At 40.8% G+C, this 22912-nt stretch overlaps 1 protein-coding gene across 1 annotated transcript in view; it reads left to right on the top strand.

Annotated features, from left to right (window-relative positions):
* The first annotated feature begins 1483 nt into the window (after positions 1–1483).
* The window catches only part of GPR50 (G protein-coupled receptor 50), a 218908-nt gene continuing 197479 nt past the window's right edge, over positions 1484–22912 (top strand). Inside the window, exon 1 of the mRNA XM_083159436.1 lies at positions 1484–2163. Coding sequence (XP_083015562.1) covers positions 1896–2163 — 268 coding nt within the window. The 5' untranslated portion in view covers positions 1484–1895. The remainder of the gene's footprint in view (positions 2164–22912) is intronic.

Raw genomic sequence — 22912 nt, 5'->3', positions numbered from 1 at the left:
TAGGCAGGGCAGGTAAATTCTGGCTGACCAGTCAGGGGGTTAATGCTTTGGCTGGGGGTACTTAAAAGTATTTTCCCAGCTGTGGCATTACTCTTCTGGCTGGTTGGGCCTGGTGCTGGTTCTTAAAATATGGGGGACCTCTACTCGTTTTGTCCCCCAGTATTTTGGGAACCAGGACCGGCCCTTGAGAATGGTGCTGGTTTTAAAAAATCCAGAAGACTCCTACAACTTTTATTCCCAGATTTTTTTTAAACCAGGACCAGCTCCCACTAATTAAAATACGTCCGCTTAGTAAATTAGGAATCACCATTCAAATGAATGGTGATTCCTAGTCGTATTCATTCGCTGGCATGTACATTCGTATTCGTGAATACGAATATGCCATGAAAATGAATATGAATTCACATATTTTCGGCATAGTAAATGCCGAAGATGCGTATAGCCAGTCATATTTGCATGTGACTACCTACGAATATATGCCTAAAATAGGCATATTCTGCTTAGTAAATTTCCCTCAATGAGTAAGAAGTTCACCTTCAACTTTAAAAATAGAAAAATAATCTAAAAGTGCGTTAAGTTCATTATTATTTTCCAGTGCAGATTTTAATATGGTAACCTGCTTTTTGCCATTTTGGAAATGTGAATTAAGGCCAAAGCAAGAATCACAAGTCAGTCTGATGAATGATAAAAATATTTCTAAATAGATGAACAAAAATATAATAAATTGATTGTATTTTACTATCAATGATAAAAAACCAACACTTGTTGCCCAGTTTACCCTGATTGTATTTGATGTGTAAGAACTTAAAAAAATGATGAGTATTTCCTAAAAACTGGAATGTGGTCATTTTCAAAAATACTCACAGAACATGTGTTTATATAGAATGAAATATAGACTGTATGTTCCACTTAGCAATTTATAATGGATTTACGATACGTAGTATTTAAAGAGTATGTACAGAATACATATAGAATATTTTAGTAAAAATACATTTGGAATGATCTATCTAAAATTATTTCTGCCAGCGTGTGTTTGTGCGCATTTGCTTTACTAGGTGTATGTGGTAGGTGTGTGTGTGTGTGTGTAGGTGTGCATGGAATGGATGCCAGAATTCTGCCTGTCCTCTATGCGTGCTTATTCTGTGCCTGGGGAGAGTATAATGTACTCCTGAATAAACACAGATGCTTTTGACTGGTATTTGCTGCTTGATGTAAAATGTCCCATGGCTGTGTGGTAATATAGCTAAGAATAAGATTTATGACATACGTTAATGCAAGCATTTTGTGGTTTTACAGCTAACAGCAGGTTAAGATTTTCATGTATTCCCCTACAAGTAGAATTGAGGCTGTAGGTGCTGTGATACAAGGAAGAGCAGTTGAGTGTGTATTTATCTGATATCACCAATAGATGCATGTGCTGCTGGTGTCAGTTTTGCTGTGCCTTCCCCTGTGCTGAATCATGCAGTACACACTATATCCACGAAGCAAGCAGAAGCTTAGGGAACAATGTACTTAGAGAGCAGAACACAGGACTTTCTATAGTTAAAGCACAGCTGTCAGAGAAACTGAAGAGCTGAGACATGGTGCCTGGATGGAAACCTCACTCTGCAAGACTAATAGAAATCACAGCAGCACATCATGAACAGTACTGAACCGTATCCCCTTTTAGTCAGTAGAGCATGGGCTCTATGAATGGAAATAGGATGTAGTGTGTGGAGCCCTGATTGGCATCGCATGGGTTAAAGAGGAGCCAATTCCAGACTGGAGGGCAGCAGCATGCTCTCCTCGTGAAGATGCTGCAGCTGTAGAGGTGGGGATGGCATACTGGCACCAGAAAGCTTGTGTGTTAGCAACATGAGGTCCATTTCTGAGTCCGGAAGACCAGCCCACTCCTTATGAGTAGTATTGCACCCCATGAAGAGATCCAGTCCTGTTCTGCAAACCCCCCCAACAAGTGCACAGAGATGATGGAGGTGAATAGGACTTGTCTTGACTGCTGGACACCTGGATCTGCTGGCACGGAGCGAGATAGAGAGGACCAACCCTCCCCTGGGTTGACCACTGCTTTGGCAGTTGTCCTCATCTTCACCATCATTGTGGACATCCTAGGCAATGTATTGGTCATTCTCTCAGTTCTCAGGAACAAGAAACTACAGAATGCTGGTGGGTACAAAAATGTGGGCAGGTGGGTGGTGGTGGTGGTGGGCATGATGTATACAACAAATAGCTTTCAGTCTACCAATACTATTGATAACATAGATGCCCATCATGATCTTTGTAACAATGCATGCAACACAACATTTGCAGGAGTTCTACAAACTTTCTATACTCCATTGTTACTTTATTGAAATCATGATTTACATTATATTATCTAAAATGTAAGCTTTGGCGTACAAGAAAAGTTTGGTCGTGTTTGTAGATTTGGACAGATTTAGAAGATACATAACAATAGAACCAGAGAGGGCACAGTTTTCTCACGTTCTGTCTGATTGCTTCCAATCTGTGATTACAATTTATGTGCTCGGAGTTCTGTTATGTTCATATATATCAAGGTGTAGAGAGTCATGTCTCAATTCTTAATAATACTATTAATTCATAAAAATACCAGCAGACTGTGGATATCTTTTATTCTTATTCAGCAGAGGTGGATGTATGAATGTGCTGCTTCTTTTAGTCATTCGACTTAACACACAGTCTTATCAGGTTTAAATATTTAACTCCAATGCCACAAAGACATCTCTCATACAACAACCAGTAGCTCAAGTTCACAGGGAGCATAAGGTGACTTACTGCCCACTGTATTAATGCCATACGTGAGAGGCAACAGTAAGTAATTGTGAATAGAGGATATAGAATGACTCTGATGTGCTGGGGGCTGTTACTCCATTTACTGTGTACTGTATTACCACAACTCCTGTGCTGGATTAATTACTGGATGTTTAGGAACACCCTTCTCTCTTAACCTTTAATCGATTTGACATACGTACAATACCTGCATTAGGAAGTTCCAAACAGAGCCTTTGGAAAGAGAAATGTTTGTCAATTTTGCTAAAATTGTATTTTGCTAAAACATCACACAGTACCTGTATAAACATACAAGCAATTGACACATATATAGCTCCTATAGCGTAAGTATTGTCATTTATTAAGGATATTAAAAATGAATGCATTATATTTCATCTTCTTTGTTTTAGCTTGCATTTCTATTATTGGTTTCAGGATGTTTCCTGTTTTAAATGGAATCTTGTGCAATCAAATTAACTTAGTTTATTTCTTTTATAGATATAAATGGTTAGACTTACCACCATTTAGTCACTCTAGAGATTGTATACGTTAATGGGAGAGATTGTCGCTATTTTCCCACTGTTTGATGTTAGAACATCTATTTAAGTATTGCTTTCTTAAGGTGCCCATACACGTTTCGATTTTAACGTGCTGTGAGTTTTGAACTTCAAGGTGCTGTGGCACTTGTAGGGGATGCAATGTACAGTACTGTACTGTTGCGATGCGATTTTTGCCATTTTTTTTTCTTTTTCTTTAAAGTTTATAGTTACCTATTGGACATCGCATCGCATGTACTACAAAAGTGATGCGATGCGATGTAGCATAAAAAGTACTGCCTGCAGATACTTTTTGTGCTATACAATATTGTACCCGCGGGGACGCGCATTGCATCCCCGCAGGTACATGGTGCGATTCTAACCAATGCGAAGCGTTTTGAACTTTAAAAGTTCAAAACACATGTTAAAATCGCAACATGTATGGGCACCTTTAATCCTTCTTTGGTCCATTGAAAATCTTGTTTCGGTCTGAAATTAATTGCACAGTGATTTAAGTTGGGTTATAGAAGTATTTTCATCAGATGCATTTGATGAAACTGAATTATTGAGAAAGGTTGTGCTTGCAATGATTTGGTTGTCTTAGGATACTGTAGGGAAAAGACATTGAAAGGAATCAGTTTTATAACAGCACATCACCATAGGGGTTCCAAATGTAAAATGTATCGAATGCAGAGTACTGCCACAAGGGGGGGACATTCCAACCTCTATTTTGTCAAATGTCCCATGACATATTTAATATAAATATTTGTGTAGCATATATTTATATAAAATATAAATATATGTGTAGCATGTATTATATATATATATATATATATATATATATATATATATATATATATATATATATATAAACACACACACGTGTCTCGTACATGAATCCTGTTAGATTAATCTAGTAACTACACATAGAAGGGATCTCCGTATGTTGTGGACAATCTAGTTGCATTATTCCTTGCACCTGAAAATCTCAAGAACATGTAAATAGATTGGATTGTGTAGCCATGTGCATTTTTCCCTTTCCCAGTGGTCCAGCCTAAGGCAAAGGCAGGAATTTAAAATAATGGTTTCTTTCGGACCTCATATAAATGTAATTTTTATTGCTTTTATTTATATGGCGACACAAATGCTCTGCAGCAGAATTCATGAAATGCCTGTAAAATGATCACAGCTATAACTATGAAGCTGAAATGCCAATTGTACAGAACAGGTACCGTATGCTTTGCAATAGTTTACCAGGCACACTATCCTGTAATTGCTCAATGGGAGAATGTAAGGTCTCTGCAGAAGTGTGTCACTCCCCCCTCCCACACAAGGCAGCATTTCTTCTTCAGAGGGTTTTTCCGGATACCTGCAGTCTAATTCCCAAACACAATTACTGCCATCTGCATTATAAAGAACATTTACATTATTGTGTTTTGTGTTTATTTTTACAACTCTCCATAAAACGTGAGCCTTTAATATCCTGCATATGTAACCTATGTTCCCCTGTTTGCTCTGCTGTGGTGAAATGATACAACAGCCACATACAATACTTCAGTGTTCAGTTTACAGTTGAAAACATGATTGGATGAGATAGGAGTAATGCTGGCCATACATCAGAAAGATCGATCTTAAGATCGATTGCGCTCATGATTGTTTCCAATTTCCCTTCAATACCCCGGCAGTCCTTGGTGGTTTTTGGACACACAATCTACTCACAATCCATCATACAATCAGTCATACAATCCATCTGCTGCATGGTTGTGTACACAAGATGTGCACACAATCTGCATACAATCCATCTTACAATCAATTGAGATTGTATGATTGGGTACAATATCTTTCTGATGTATGGCCACCTTTAGTATGTTGCACTCAGTTGCAACACTTTGAAAAAAAAAAAAAAAAGGTGAACTGGGTAAGGTACTGTGGGCTGAAGTTACTGTTTAAATACACAATGCTGCCGGAGGACTATATATTGCACATTTTACTCACTCTCCACCTCATAAATCTCCTTTCTAAACATCCGGGACACTCCTCACCGAACACCTTGGCTGGCTAGTGCTATCCTGCAAATTACTTATAATACCAACCAGTGGCAGATCCAGTGGAGGGGCTGAAGCACAGCTACTGCCATTGAGTAAGTTTGGATTGACAGTTGTTGGCAGTTGGCGTGACTCATATATTTGAATTTTGAAGTGTACTGCAGCCCCCCTCTGAAGCAGCCATTGATAACCACCACTTTGATTTATATCCTTATTTCCCTTTTTTAAACCTTAATGCACATCTCTAATGAAATATTTCTCAATCACTGCCCTCCATGTATGCTACTACTCCACCCTTCTGAAACTACACTAGCTAATTTTAACCATTATTGCATAACATTATTTTACTAGTGTTTTTGCAGACTATTCGACATTCATTTTGTAATATGTCAACTTTGGTATTAAGTTACTTTTCATTATGTATGAATGATGCAGTGATACATTGTTGTGTGCCGCTTGTGCCAGTGCTGTGTGACACTTTGCTCCTACCTGAGTAAGCATGACTAGAAATTTTACTGTTTCAATAAACAAACTCCACTGGGTAAGCAAGTGGGTTGTACTGTATAAGCAGTGACGCTGAGAAGGGGACGGGAGCGGGTACTGTTTATCCGGGCCCGGGTCTAATGGAGGGTCTTGAGTCCCGCTCCCCCCTCTCACATTGCAGAGAGCCAGGCATTCAGTTAAAGGACAGGCTGCTGCAGCTCAGCCTCTCTCCCCAGCTCAGCACATTGCTCAGTGCTGTGTGCGGAGCTGGGGAGAGAGGCTGCGCAGCATACCTTCCTCCCACCTGTTCTGCCCTCTGCCAGCATACATTTTTACCACAGAGGTGTGGGCAGGGACATCTGGTAACCACACCCCCTCCCTATGCCTACACCGAGGCCTGGCCATCCTGTCGGCACCCCTGGTTCTACAGCATCTGTTAGTGTGCACATTTACTTTTCCTTACCTCAGTGCATACCTCCTAACTGTCCCGCTTTTCACGGGAACGTCCCGTTTGTTTGGTATGGTCACATGTCCCGCCCGGGGCCGGCAGTGTCCTGCGGGGGGGGGGGGGGAGTCCTTCCTGTCACCCCCCTGACACTATCTCCCCAGCCCCTCAGGCTGCAGAATAGATGCTGTATGCATTCGCACAGCATCTCTTCTGCAGCTTGAAGGGCTGGGGACATAGGCAGCAGCTCATGGAGCCATTAGCCATGCCCCCCCCCCAGCACCGAAAATGGGGCGGGGCCTCTCAGGAATAGACTAAGCCCAAATTTGGGTGTGCAAGGGGTCCCTCTCCGCATCTGGGCAGAGTTGGGAGGCATGCCTCAGTGTTTCCAGTGCAGTGTAGCAGCAGTGCAGCTGACCAGAACACAGAGGCTTCAGAGTTAGAAGCATGCAAACAGTCAGCTACACTCATAATGGCTTTATAGAGTTAATAGGTGCAGGAAATTATATAACCTGTAAATATGCTCTGGAGATAAAACTGAAAATGGAGAGTCTATGGTAGGTGACAGTAGATCTTGGTTACAGTCCAAACCCAGATGAGATGAGTACTGTTGGCTTAATTGTAAAGCAGCATGTATACTCATTCATGGTAAGATGTCAGCGAAAGACACGTGGACAGCATTGCATGCAGCATATCAAAGTGGAAGAATACATTTAAGATGTGTATTTTAAAACACAAAATTGTGGGAATGCAGCAGATTGAGAGATTACATAGCCAAAATTAGGTCTGTTTCTCAGTAACTACAGTTGGAAGGGAAGTAGATTTCTACAAAAATGCTACAGAACTTGATGCCAGAATTTGTTTTTCTAGTTGTAGCACTGGAAGCAAAGACAGCAAGTTATCTACAGCACAGTCAGAGCAAAGGTACTACAATTCCAAGAACATGTGAGTCAAATTCTAAGATCCCAACATTGCAAACTAAAAATATAAAATTCAAGTTCAAGTGCTGCAATTGTCACAATATGCAAGCAAAATAATATAAATCATATGTGCTGTAAAACAAAAAATTCAAAATTAAACATTAACCAGCCTTGAGAGTTACTGATAGCCAAAAATAAATTTTAACTGCAATGATGCATGATCCAACACCTTAACCAAAAGTGACCTTATCACAATTGAAGAAATTGACAATCAAGTACTTACAGCTACTAAGGGTGGAACAATAAAAGTTCACATGATACATAGAACAAGACTTACTTTATGAACAAGAAATGGTAGCAAACCGTATAGCCTGAAAGGAAATTGCATTGTGTGAAGCAGGCAGGGATCCATCATAGGTACATCATAGGTACAGGTACAAGGTGTCAGCAATTGTTCATTCTTCATACCTAGTACTCTGGCATAGAAGATTGGTCACCTTGGACGGTGTTCAAAGTTCAGACACGTAACGAGAACTTTGTGGGCCCCCTCCCTATTGTTACAACAATGCCAATTAGGCATTTAGAAGAAAGAGTGAGGTGAGGGAGAGAGAGAGAAAGACTGTATGAGAAGGAGAAAGAATGTCAGCAAGTTTTGAGTGCAAAAGGGGCAGGGGGAATTTAGTTGGATGAGGCCCAGATCTTATAACTGTAGCACAGGGTGACACTGGAGAGGATGCACCACTGTGGGAAATACATGTAGAATTAGGGTAGGGTTTAATATTTACAGAGGCTTCTGAGAGCATTTAAAGATGTGAAGGCCGTGATGTCACTATGGGCCTTATTCTAGTTCACTCTTAGAGGCAAATCCCATCTTAGATGGACAAAACCATGTGCACTGCAGGGGGGCAGATGTAACATGTGGGGTATATTCAATTAGTGTCGGAATGATTCCGTTTGTCGGAATGGATCCGACACTACCTATTCAGTCAGCGGCCAAATCCAACACACCCTAACACTTTATTAACACTTATGTTTTCCCTATCACATTGTATATATTTTGTATTTTAATCACACCTTTCACTTCCTTACATAGCACTTTATGTGCTTCTAATTAACCCCTACTAATTTTCATTTGTGTGCTGCCCTGGAGTACTCAGCCTGTGTCGGCATGTTGAGGGTCCACACCCCAGACCCATACCCAGTATTAGGGACCCCCAGTAACACAGAGACGCCTTGATGTACGGCCTGGGGGCTTAGCCCTATATCTGCAGATGTATGCAACCAAGATGCCTGTATTATCTGATTATTATTTTGTAGATATTTCAGTGTGCAATTGGGATACAAAACATTTTTTTCCTAACCAGAATTACCCCTCCCTTTTGGCACCTGAGTGACATCACAATCTGATTGAGCAGCTTGCCATAAATGTGTTGTCCAAGAATTAGCTTTACAGCCCAGTGTAACCTATGTAATGTGTCCAAGATGGTTTCCTTACCTGCACTCTTTGTGAACAGTATAAATAATATGTGGAACTTATCTCTGTATTATGTTTATGGGTACTTATGTAGTATCTGGGCGCCTGATTTAGAAATCGGGTCGGATCGGGCACATCGCATTGCATCGCATGCGACCAAATCGGATGCGATGCGATGGACCCGATTTTTCCATAGGATTCAATGTTAAAATGGTCTGAGTCCATTTTAACATAGAATTCAATGGGAAAAAGGGGTCCTGTTCCTTGCCCCACTATCCAAGTGGGCATGGAGTTGGATATAAACCTGTGGCGAGCGTAGCGAGCCCCGCGAGGGGACACAGAATACTTTTTTAAAAATCTGTGTCCCCTTGCGGGGCTCGCTTCGCTCGCCACGTTTCGGGCTCAGTGGCTCGCTACGCTCGCCACAGGTTTATATCCGACTCCATGCCCACTTGGATAGTGGGGCAAGGAACAGGACCCCTTTTTCCAATTGAATTCTATGTTAAAATGGACTCAGACCATATTAACATTGAATCCTATGGAAAAATCGGGTCCATCGCATCGCATCGCATTGCATCCGATTTGGTCGCATGCGATGCGATTATCGCGTCGCATCGCGTTGATTGTATGCCTTAAGTTAAGGCATACAATCGAAAAATCGGGCGCCCAGATAGTACATAAGTACCTGTTTATGGTTTTCTTTAAAGCTAATCTTGTATATTATTTTCATACATTTTTTTTAAGTTCTTTTAGAGAAAAGCACTTCATAAATAAAATCATGATAAATTATTATAAATTAGCAATATACTGCGAGTGAGTCGGCAGGTGTATATACCCGATGTGTCTTTGAAGTACATTATTTAAAGACATATTATCCAGTTTTTTTAAAGCGGCAATCAATGTGTAAATGATTGAAGCTTTAAAAAAAACTGGAGATTTCGTACCAAATCTCTCACTTTCTGAATCTCTCATCCTATTAAATTTCCCTCTAGAATTCCGGCTTCGACCAGGCAAACACTGTGGCTGCAGTCAGCTGTTTTGTATCCATTAAAGTAAGCCCAACTCCTTTGCTAGCACAGTGAGGAGTCTCAGTGATGTGACATGACCAGTCCTTCAAAAACACCCCACATGTTTCATACAGCCTAATAGCGGTGGTAGGAAAAAATGTGCTGAGGAAAGTTATAAATAGGGAGAAGCCACAGGAGTGGTCCAATGAGCTCTATGAGCAGCACTTCACTGCGAGAGTCAATCACTTGACTATCGATCTATAGAATATAGGCTGTAAATGCCGGGAGCTTATCAAGCAGCGTGAAAAGCGGATGATTTGTATTGTGCCCATTCTCCCTAGGATAAGAAGTGTTACACATTATATTAGCACATCTTATTTTCAATGTGTTAAATATCCTAATAAGTCCAGATCGGGATATTTCATTTGAATCACCACCACCTTTGGCAAACTGGTTTCCCAACATGTGTATTAGGAAACCAATTGGAATATAAATGATTATTTGTTATCACACAGTACAGTACCTCATAGATGTGGTTAATATATTATGCAATGTGACAGGTGCTCACACAGCGATACCCCCGGCATGCAGGCTTTAGTGCATACGAAGGGCCGCATGCCAGATAACAGGGTTTTTACGGCATTTTCGTGTTAGTGCATCCTGCCCTCTGTGAAACACCATGGTATTGACAGGGACACGGAGCACCTGCGTGTCACTGGGGCTCACCTCCAATGCCTTCTGCAGTCCTTAATTTTCCAATGGACTCCTCCTGACTGCACTTTGCACATGCTAAGTGTATTCACATTTGAGGAAGCAGTAGCAGGGTCTCAGAGCAGCGGGAATGCGATGCAGGTGTTAGACTGCCTGCCACAATCCCTGGTTTTAGTCTCCACAGCAAAGTGTTGATGGAGGTCATGTGGGAACCAGGGCTCTGCAGTCCAGAGCTACAACACTCTGGACAATGACCATGTCAAGCCTTGCCAGTCACTCATTGCTGACAAAACATTGATTTAATTTAAAACCTCCCCCCCCCCACACTTTCAATGTACCCTGATTCTAGCACAGGCTTGCTCCTTTGTTATTCTGCTGTACTCCCAAGTCATAAAAAGCCACTATATATATATATATATATATATATATATATATATATATATATATATATATATATATTAATGTGTATATATATTTTGTAACAGAAACGCTGTCCCTGGCACTACAACACTTACATCTACTTATTGGCCCCTATCGGACGTCAGTGCAATGAGCAGCACACTGAACAAGGTTTACATCTCCTCTCCTGCAATTAGCCCAGTCCCCACCCGTGGATGTGCAGGTTTGAAAACCTGGACTGGAGCCATGTACCTGAAAGCCCATCCATCTTTACTCCATGTACAACTTAGATACCAATTTCTAGCTTTGCAGTGAGCCATGTTCTGTTACCTGGCTGCAAAGCAATCTCTCTGAGGTTGGATGGCTCCTTAACACTTTACAGGGCAATTGTAACCTGAGAAAAACATCACTCCCTGGTGAAACTAACCCTGTTTCACCACAATATACAATTATATAATTGGGTTGGATAACAATTTAATTCACATAATACTTGTAATTTATGATTACAAGATAAGTCTGTGTGTATGGGATTACTTATTGCTTTGGGATTGCTGTGTGCATTAGATGGATGTTCTATAGGCGCACAGGATGGTTAACAAGCCTGTCTGTACCCACATGTAATCTACAGTACTCATGAACCTGTTTCCCCAAGACACACCCTATTTAACTGAAATATAATTATCCTCCAAGTCAGTCCTTTTGCACACCTATAGTGACAATATTTATGGTAATAGATCTTTCTAGCTGTTTTCTTCTGATACTTTGGTTCAGGGGTATGTGAGCGGTGCTGTTGCATAGGGAGCAGGGGCCTGCGGAGGTTCCCCTCTCTGTCCCAAGACACCTGCAAGAATTTTACGGGATTCGGTATGATTTACATACAGTCAAAAATCCCGACGGTCAAAATACCGACCACCATTGGCCGATGGTCAAAATACAGACAAGGTCAAAATGCTGACATTTAAAATGTCGACGGGTCAAAAAGTAGACATGTTTTTTTAAAACTTTTTTGGGGTGTATATGTTGACATACTGTAGGTCACATAGACATTCTGACCCTCGGGATTTTGACTGTACTGTAGGTAAATAGACTGTATCCTATTAAGGGGGTGTGGCGGCCCGAGACGGCATAAAGCCCTGTACATGTTCTGTATCTTGTCATAAATATATGCCAATATTGTTCACTGAGGCACACATGGTTTTCCCTGTATGTCAGCGTGATACAGATCAATATACAGTACATGTATTTTTAGGTATCAGCTGTTAATAGAGTTATTGTGGCAACTGGTATAACAGTATTCACTGTTGAATGCGATGGACACATTTATCAGTGAGGAATCACAAGTGCTCTTTGATCAATGCCTGATAGGTGTAGTCAGTATGCATAAATAAGCATAGTAATTACCAGGGGCACTGGATATACAACATACAATATACAAGGTAAACTCTTCACATGCAGTAGAACATGCTTCTAATCTTGATAATAATAACATTTCTAAATACTGATGAGGAACACAATTGTTCCCACAGATAATTTAATGTAATCATGACAAACACCTGTCAGATTCCAAGCACACAGAATAAGAATGGAAGCATTGTATTGTAGAGGTGATTCTGACACCACACTCTTCCTGTAACAGGGCGACATGTCTCACATCAATGCAATGTTCTGCTGTGGGACCGACCGTGCAATGTCTAATTCTCATTCAGCATGCCTGGTCTCCCCTATTATTACCATCACACTGCCCTGTTACATACAAATGTGCCCCATGCATTATTGCCATAGTTGTGCCAGGCAGCCCCTGAACACCAGGCCCATGCATACGTATTCACTCAAAATGTGCATTTTATTTGTGTTAAAAAAAACAAAAACTTGATACGACAAATCTACTTTGCTAGAGTACGCTGATAAATGAAATGTTCAAAATTAGTACTGTATATCTGAATGAGCCTGAATCTGTATACCGACACTATGACCCTTACCCGTACCGACTGCTACAACTGCTTTTATTCATGCCAACTTCCATTGTTCTTCATCTGCAACTTTGTACAGGGTGATTTATTACTTATCCAAAATGTCCCGGACCAGAAGAATTTTGGATAACGGATTATTCCATATTTTGGAATTTTGTTATATTTCAATGACGTATCTTCAAGATGGGTCCCTCGTATGAACATAAATCGCATTTATGTTGTATAAACATATCAAACACATGAATTATATTTTAATTGTGCATGAAACAAGGTTTGTGTACTGTCTCAGGCACTGAATTTGAATGCTAAGTAAAAATTGTTTTGCACATATTTAGTGCCAGTTAGTACATATCATGTCCCCAGTAGTGCCAGTCACAGATGTCCCCAGCAGTGCTTTTAGCAACAAAAAAAAAAATTAAAAAAGTACATTCCGGAAACTATCTGTACATGTTTAAAATTAATTTTTGTGAATTTTGTCGCATTCTAGCATTTCTAAAAGATTAAGATGTTTTGCTGCCTTTGCAGTGCAAAACAGTATTAAGGCTTGCTGTATGAGGACAGATCTATAACTTAATCAGAAGGTTGACTAGATAAGTATACTAGTTTCTTCAATAAATTGTAAAGCTGTGAACATTTCTAGGATATATTTGAATGCAGATTTGTTTTTGATTTCCTTTCAAAACTAAGGAAGGTGATGAAAATGTAATAATTTTGTATGACTATCCCTCCTAACTACACCTATGAAGTAATACATTCAGAAATGTATGTTTTTCCACTTCTGAGCAGTGGCAAATGCAGGAACTTTAAAGGGGGCTTCCAAGTGTAATCCAAAATCTCCCACTCTGCAGGGCATTGGAGTAAGTACGCGAGTCTGGGGGAGCGGTAACAGACCCGAAAATTGGTCTTTTTATACACTGGATTTAACATAATATTTAACAGTACAGATGGTCTATAGTATAGGCTGTTTCAAACATTTAAATAAGATAAGTGGTCAGAAAAAAGGTTAAACATATAATAAATAAATACACAAACATAATAGAAACAGTATAGTCACTGCCATGTGGGGCTGAGCCAGAGAGCCAGGACGATCATCAAGGAACCTAAAGGGCAGAGTCCTCGGTGGGCGTCTAGCAGCTGGTATACATACAGTAGGTTAATGTCTGCATTGCCTTTGGAAGTTACGTCTCAGCCATGAACTTATGCTGAACATGCTTCTGCAAGACTAGCGGCCTTTACATTAATCAGAGTTGTCTACTGTCCTGGATCCTGCAGGAGGCTCCAGTTTTACTCATAAATCTGCTGCCTTGCCTTGACCTTCTAAACTCCCAGATTCTTCAGTTGTGCCACTAAGGAGTTTCTTTGAAATAGCTAGAATTTTCTGCAGTTGCAAACCATTCTTACCCTCCCCTGTGGTAACCCCTGACAGGACACATGATCACACAGCCATATCTGTGCTGGTGTGCACTCATCTATAGCATGCTGGTGGTTTTTTTTCGTGAGCTGTGACTTTTGTTATAAATTTTTCCTTATATTTTTATTAGTTACAAATATTTTTTAATTACAGTATCTGGTGTCCATTGTGATTTGGCTAATGTCATATTGGTATATAAACAAACACATCCAAAAAATATAGCTAGTGCCTACAAGTTGCAGACAGCACAGGGATTGGTGATGAATTCACACAAGGTCAAATTGCATTTGGAATTTATAGCATAGACATCACATTAACCATGTATATTGTGCTGAGTGAGAAGAAAATAAATATCACAGTAAATACAGGTTGAGTATCCCTTATCCAAAATGCTCGGGCCCAGAAACATTTTGGATAATGGATTATTCTGTATTGCAGAATATTTTTATTTTTATTCTGTATTGCAGAATATTTTTATATTTCAATGAGGTATCTTGCATTTATGTTGTATAAACACATCAAACACATAAAATAAACACAAATATATTTTATTTGTGCATGATACGAGGTTTTAAAACATGAAACAAAGTATGTGTACTATCTCAGACACTGAATGCCAAGCAATCATTGTCTTGTACATATTTAGTCTACTCTCAGGGAGAGGGCAGCCAGCTCAGTATGACAGGGGACGGGGTCAAAACTGGGAGCAAAAAGGGGTGGTGCTGGGGCAGAGCCACGGCTGGGCTGACCTGTTTTGGGGGTGTTACCGCAGTGCTCCACCAACGGCAACCCGCCGTCACGTTGCTGAGTAAGCGGGACATACCAGCGATATCGCTGTTTGTACCATTTGGCACACTTGAATGTGCCATAAGAGGAGACACAAGCTGATTACTACTGGGTGGGATAACACACTGCTAAGCTTACTAAATGCTTCCTATGCATACTAACCTTCCTCCAATTGCTGCTTGAACTGTGTCTTGCATGTTTTCATACATGTTAATGTCAGCAGGAGAGTGACTTGAGTTATTAACACCTTCAACTCTGGTGGCCAGTAGTACTGTTCGTGATCACTAAACTGCTGCTTAAACTGTGTTCTGCACACTTGCTTACATGCTAATTCAGCAGGAGAGTGCCCTTAATTCTTAACCCTTCAAATTTTGGTGGCTATTAATCACTGTTGCTATTAAGTGGGATCTATTTGCAATACATTGATATAAATATTATTTTATATGAATTATCTTATTTTTGTAATTAAGACGTGACTTCTTAATATTATTATTAGATTATATATATATTTTTATTGTCATTAGATATATAATATATGTTGTATGTCATTTTATTGAACTTGAATATAAAAAAGCTTATTTGATCAGTGTGTCTGGTATATTTTGTGCAGAGCATCCATTACCCGGAGATTATAAGCCCAGCAGCGCAATGTATTACTAAACTCTTGGTCTTTGTTTTCGCTTTGTGAGTAACGGCAACTCACGATACATTGCTGCAGCAATTCTGTCTTTTTTATTTTTCTAAAATCATTTTTTATTATTATTTTTCACATAAGATAAAAGCGCCAGGTTATAGTTTGAGGAGTTTTTTGGTTACTAATTCTCCCCACTATCCAATTTTTTGTTTCTATCCAGAGCCCTTCCTGAGCTGCTTATTTAGAAATTTTCTATATAGCCTTATTAATTTGTGGGTTCTTTATCATGATCAGGGCCGGATTATAATGGGGGCACAAGGTGTATTTTAAGCTAAAGGTTTTGTGCATGGGAGTGGGGTAGTGCTACAGCTTCACCTAACTACTAACCATCTAAATAAAAGGAGATGTGCAGATTTATTATACAGTTACCTGACACTATAGGAATTGGTGGTTGTATCTAATATTGTTTTTATTTTGTTTATTATTATTGCCCAACATTGTGTATTAATTAAGCAGCTTTGTTTCACTTTTACTGTGTTAGTCACCCTGGAAATCTAAATGACCCCCCCCCCCCCCCCCAGTCACCCATTATGTTGTGGGGGTTTCACTTTCCCACAATGTTCTGAAGTTCCAGAGGTGATTGTCAATGATGTTTTGATGTTTGATTTTCTTATGTTATATAATCGATTTTGGATAAGTCTTAAATGCAGTTTAATAAACATTTTTTTTCTAAAAACACGACAATTTCTAATGGTATTTTGGAAATAAAATTTGACAGTTAAGTGGTTAAAGAAAATCTGTAAATACAAGTTATGTTATCTATATAAACCTTTATTCTCAGTTTAACTAGTAAAAATTCACAAACACAAACTGAAACATTTCTACAGCTTGTTAAATCTAGATACATGAAATACGGCTGTGATCAGAGAGCAGGTTTATTTACGTTTTAGTGCGCCAGTTTCAATTCCTGATTGCAAATTTAATAGACAAAACCAAATGGAGCTGCTAAAGATATGGAAACATGGACAAACAAAGTTTGCACTCTTCTAATGAGATTCCAGGGGCAGAAAATAATTGGACCAGTGTCCTAGTGTGGAACATGAAGGGATAGTTGCCTTAGAATGCTGGATCAATCTTCAGTATGTCATGAACTCGGTCTAAAGGCCCTTTAAAAGGACTCCATTTTGAAAAAAAAAAAACATTATAGATGCACAGAAATGATGAAAGTACTAATAAATATAAGCAGTAATGATAACCACAATTTCTCTTTTATTTAGATATTATTTATATATTTACTGAAGGTTGGTCATTTTAATTTGCATCTCTATGTTAAAACAAGGCAGGAACAGTTCAGCTGTCATTAAAGATAAATATGAAATCCTCACTGTCAGTGTTATATAGGGAGTATGGCACGGCACTACTATCACACCCGGGAGCCACACTATAAACCAGAGGGGACACTGATGTCCCAATTTCCCAACTAATACAATAAGAAGCAAATAGATGGGACCTCATAGCAGGGGCCAATGCAAGATTGTAGGGGTGGGGTTTTCCATGTCTATATATATATATATATATACAGTATATTAAGAGCACATAATAGTTTCATATTAACTTGTTCATCCACAATAGTGAAAACTGGTGTAGATATAAAGTGCTATCACTATAGAGTGCTTACAAAGCCCACTCTTTATCGGAAATAATAACCCAACTGAGAAGGATATTATATTTATGGTCCATAGCATAATGACTTTGCCCCCTCCGAATTAACCCACAAATCACTTTTGTGATTTTGCTGCTAGGGGATTTTACAGTGATGCTTGTAGCCATCAGGGGGATTACTGGGTACTCAGCAGTGAGGACTCAAGAGGTTCAGCTGCAGCGCAGTCCAAAATTCAAATAGGCGAGCCACACCAACTGCCAGCAAGTCCTGGCTGGCAATGTTTGGCAGTGTTTCGGTGGCTGTTGGCATTTTTCCCCTATTTTAATTTCAGACTGGGCTACAGCCGCACCTCTGGTACTCTGCAATCCCCACTGCATGTGCCACTGCTAGAGTTTACACTGGCCTGGAGTGGTCTCATTGTAGATCTCCAGATAGTGAATAAAGAATAGTTCTATTGAACTGGTTCTTCTGTCAGTTGCATGCCCATAAATAACTAGCACACATTGTTTCTAGGTTATTTGTTAGCATGCAAAGCTTTACTAAATCTCACAGATCTCATTATTAGGAAATAATAAACTGTGATCTGTGATGTAGGACATAAGCTGAAGGAGTTAGCAGAATAGATGGCACTATACATTTAAAGTACAATAATACAGCTGTTAATGGCAAAGTTGAGAGTTGCATAGCTTCCAAGCTGTGACCTTGGCCCTTATTCTGGTTGGTGCGGTAATATCCGCGTGCGTTCGTGCCGCCGATGTTTTGTGTCTGCGCATGTGCAGAGGCGTCTCTGCGCATGTGCGAGCGGGGCGTACGGCCAAATCCCGCATGAAATGTGAACACTCCGACCAGGGGGTGGAGAAGGGCGTGAAGGGCTATTTGGGCTCATTACCATATGCGTACGCCCCGCGTTTCATGGGCGTTCCCATGCAAACGCTGGGCATACGTATGGTAATGCGGCCGTGACGCACGTGTAGGGGGCGGACATATGACATAGCCGGATGTCAGCTGCTCGCCCAGATCCCTGCTTTTGTACGGAAAAATGTCCGTGTGGTCTGAGGTTGTGGGAGCTGGTGGAACACTCGGTCCTGCATTCGATGGTCTGCGACCATCAAATGATGGGGGAGGTTCCCTGAGATGGCGTATTCCATGAAAAATACACGTGCGGTCCGTTCGGACAGCTTCTTGCCGCGTACGGACGGAGTTGGCGATCCGTATGGAAGGCGGGGTTTCGCACGCACGGTCCTGGCCACATATTCGGATCCGGCCGCACCGATCAGAATAAGGGCCCTTGTTTCTGGCAATGGACAAAGCAGCACATTGCTTGTACCTCTAGCAGTAAAAGGATGAATATGTGTATTTATGCAATTAGCCCTTTTTCATACACAGCTACAGTTGTTAGGACCGATTTTGCTGTGTTAGTTATCACCCTAGGCAGGCAGTATAGTGTGCAGCAGTAGATGGTCTTATGATAAGGGCTTGTTTGGGAATAACCAGGAACAGGGAACAAATTGTTTCAGAATACAGAGAAAGTTTTATACAACTTAGATAATCTAATTATATTTCATATTCAAGATGATTTTCTAAGTAAACATAGACAAATAAACTTTTATTTGGGAACATTATTTAATATTTAGAGAATTATATATTAAAGATGCAATTTAACCTCTTAATGGCCAGAGTACTTATTGTTTATTTATTATTTATTTACAGGTTCTTATATAGCGCAGCATATTCTGTTGTGCTTTACAATTGAAAACAACAGTGATTAAAAAAACTGGGTAGATACAAACCGACATGGAGGTAGGAGGGCCCTGCTCGCAACCTTACAATCTATAGGGATAATAGGAGGGATACATAAGGATAGCATTCCATGGCATGGCAGTCCCATCAGATAACTAGACGGTCCTGGTGGGGTGCAATTAGGTATGAATGCTACTGGAGGTTGTGTGGGGGTCCTGAATCTGATTAGCTTGCCTGAAGAGGTGAGTTTTCAGGGAATGCTTGAAATTTTGGAGGCTAGAGGAGAGTCTTAGTGTGCATGGGAGGGCATTCCATAGGGTGGGTGCTGCCCGACAAAAATCCTGCAAGTGTAAGTGGGAGCGAGTAATGAGTGCGGATGAGAGACGCAGATCTTGTGCAGAGCGCAGATGTAGGGTGGGCATATATTTTGAGATAAGCAAAGAGATATAAGTTGGTGTAGTCGGAATAATGGCTTTGTATGTAAGTAGAAGTATTTTATATTGAATGTGGTAATATACAGGCAACCAATGGAGGGACTGGCAGAGGGGATCAGCAGACGACGTACATCTAGCCAGGAAGATCAGCCTCACAGCTGCATTCAAAATGGATTGTAGTGGTGAGAGTCTTTTCTTAGGAAGAGAGGTAAGGAGGCCATTGCAATAATCAATGCGTGATATAATGAGTGCATGGATTAGAGTTTTTGCAGTGTCTTGTGTAAGGTATGGACGAATTTTGGATGTGTTTTTTAGATGCATGTAACACGATTTAGAGACAGATTGAATGTGAGGAATGAAGGACAGTTCATAGTCGAGGATGACCCCTAGGCAGTGAGCTTGTGAAGTAGGATTAATTGTTGTGTTCTCAACAGGTTGGTAACTACTCTTGGCTGATGGGAATAGAATTAATTCAGTTTTGGAAATGTTGAGTTTGAGGTGGCGAGATGACATCCAAGATGAAATGGCAGAAAGACATTCAGAGACACGGAGCAATACTGATGGTGACAATTCCAGGGAGGATAGATAGATTTGAGTATCATCAGCATACAGGTGATACTGAAATCCAAAATAGTTGATTAGTTTCCCAAGTGAGGAGGTATAGATTGAGAAAAGCAGAGGACCTAAGACCTTGTGGTACTCCAACAGACAGAGGTAGTGAGGAGGAGGTAGAATCAGAGAAGCGAACACTGAAAGAGCGATTAGATAGGTAGGAAGAGAACCAAGAAAGGGCTGTGTTCTGAAGACCTAGGGATTGTAGTGTTTGTACGAGAAGAGAGTGGTTGACAGTGTCAAATGCAGCTGATAGAAGAAGAATAAGAATTGAGAAATGGCCTTTAAATTTAGCAGTGGCTAGTTCATTGACTACTTTAGTCAGTGCTGTCTCAGTGGAGTGTTGAGAGAGAGAAAGCCTGACTGAATTGGGTCCAATAGGTTGTAGGAGTTAAGAAAGTGTGTGAGGTGAGTGTAGGCAAGTCTCTCTAGTAGCTTGGGGAGGCATGGGAGCTGATAGATAGGATGGTAGTTAGAGAGACAGTTTGGATCAGAATTGTGTTTTTTTTAGAATGGTAGTAATAAGTGCATGCTTGAACAGAGAAGGAACGATACCAGTAGAGAGAGAGAGAAAGAAAGAAAGAAAGAGAGAGGTTACAGATTTTAGTTAACCTTGGGATAAGCACATGAGACAGAGCTTTACTGACTTGTAAGGGTATAGGATCAAGAGGAGAGTTAGTGGAGTAGGAAGATGAGAAGAGTGAGGAAACGTCATCCTCAATTGTTAGCTCAAATGAAGAAAGAGTGGCAAAGGGCTCAGGAAAGGAAGTAAGCAAGTCACTGGCTGAAGAGGAGCATGCCATTTCATCTTGGATTTTAGATCTTTTCCTTGAAGATGTAAGCAAGCTCCTGCGCACTGATATTGGCAGGTGGGGTGGGTGAAGGAGGGAAAAGAAGTGATTTAAATGTGTTTAAACGTCGCTAGTGTTAGTGGCATGATAAGAGATTGCAAATAAGTTTGTTTAGCAGTGTCCAGAGCATTACAATAGGAGTGGTAGGTAGTCTTAAATGTGACAAAGTCACTTGGATTTTGAGATTTACGCCACTGGCGTTCAAATCTTTGTGATCATTTTTGTAGGTGTCTTCTTAATTAAGAGTGCCATGGTTGGCATCTATGCCTACGTGGATTGTGAGGAGTAGCTGGAGCAGCTTCATCCAGGGCAGTTTGTAGAGTCTGGTTCAGGTGGGATACAGCTGACTCAGGACAGGTAAGTGTAGAAATGGGTAAGAGCAGTTGTTGCAGAGAGGTAGAAAGTTGTTGAAAATCAATAGCATTAGTATTTCTGCGGGTTAGAGGAGGCTTGCATGATTTACTTATTATAGAGTTTGGAGAAATGGAGGAGGTTGAGAAGGTGATAAGGTTGTGATCCGAGAGAGGGAATGGGGCGTTAGTGAATTCAGAAACAGATCATAGCCTAGTGAATACCAGATCAAGGCAGTGTCCCTCCTTGTGAGTAGAGGAGTCAGACCAATGGGAGAGGCCAAGAGAGGTGGTTAGAGAGAGAAGTTTAGAGGCATGAGGAGAAAGTTGGCTGTCAATAGCGATATTGAAATCACCCATGATGATGGTGGAGATGTCAGAAGATAAGAAGTAAGGGAGCCAGGCGGAGAAATCTTCCAGAAATTGATGTTTGGGAAGCCCAGGTGGGCGATAGATAGCTGCGACACGCAGAGAGAAAGGGGTGAAAACCCTGATAGAGTGAACTTCAAATAATGTGAATATTACATAGTTACATAGTTACATATTAGGTGAGGCTGAATAAAGACTTGCGTCCATCTAGTTCAACCTATGTTTATAGTAGCTATTCCCTTGTTGTATAGTATGTTCTGATATTTTAAAGACAGATTGTTACTTATTCATACCTGTGGATGTTTGTAACCAATAAATGTTTATCCAACCTTATTTTAAACGTATTTATAGTGTCTGCCGCCACCACTTCTTCAGGAAGAGAGTTCCAAAGTTTGACTGTTCTGACTGTAAAGGCCCATACACACTTGAAGATTTTCATTTCAAAAGACTTTGCCAAAATCTTTGATAGATATATCTGTCACCAAAGTAGTGCGTACACACTGATCTATTTTCCCAAAAGAGCAAGAGATGTTCAGGAGGTGAAAGACTTTGCTGAAAATCTTTCATGTAAAAGGCTATTTACATAATGGGCTGGGTTTGATTTCCAAGGGTGGGAGAAGGGGCCATATTATTCTGTGCATTTCAGTTTTTGGGTCCTGATTCAGAATTGATCGCTGGGCGGAGTATATTCGGAGAAATGCGATTTTGCATGCGATATCAAACGCAATTTAATACCTCTTTATTTCCCGACTATCCACTACGGCGTGGAGTCGAAATTATATAGTGTGGCGAGCGCAGCGAGCCACTGAACCCGAAGCGTGGCGAGCGGACACGGATTATGGTACTTGTGTCGGTTGACAGCGACACCTGATATCGCATTCCGTGTCCCCTTGCGGCGCTCGCTACGCTCGCCACGTTTCGGGCTCGGTGTCTCGCTGCGCTCGCCACACTATATAAAATCAACTCCACGCCACAGCGGATAGTGGGGATATGAACAGGTATTAAATCGCATGCGATATCGCATGCGATTTAGTGGCGCCGTGAAACTACACAAGTACCCGCCGGTCTATTGGATTATGTGTGTACGCAGCACGGGCTGAAAGATTAGCCACTTTCAGCCCGCGTGCCGCCCCGCCGTCTCCCCCTGCTCCCTCCCCCCTCCGCCAGCATGCACCTAAATTCCGGCTACAGTACCCCTCCGAATGGCCACAATTTCGTCAGGCTGCTGGGCACCCCTCCGCCCGCAGGTCCTTCCGGCCACACGCCCACCTGACATGTCTGCCTGGAT

This window comes from Crinia signifera, chromosome 9 (genome assembly GCF_055691185.1).
Source record: "Crinia signifera chromosome 9, ASM5569118v1, whole genome shotgun sequence".
Lineage (NCBI taxonomy): Eukaryota > Metazoa > Chordata > Amphibia > Anura > Myobatrachidae > Crinia > Crinia signifera.
This window is presented reverse-complemented; position numbering and strand designations above follow the sequence as displayed.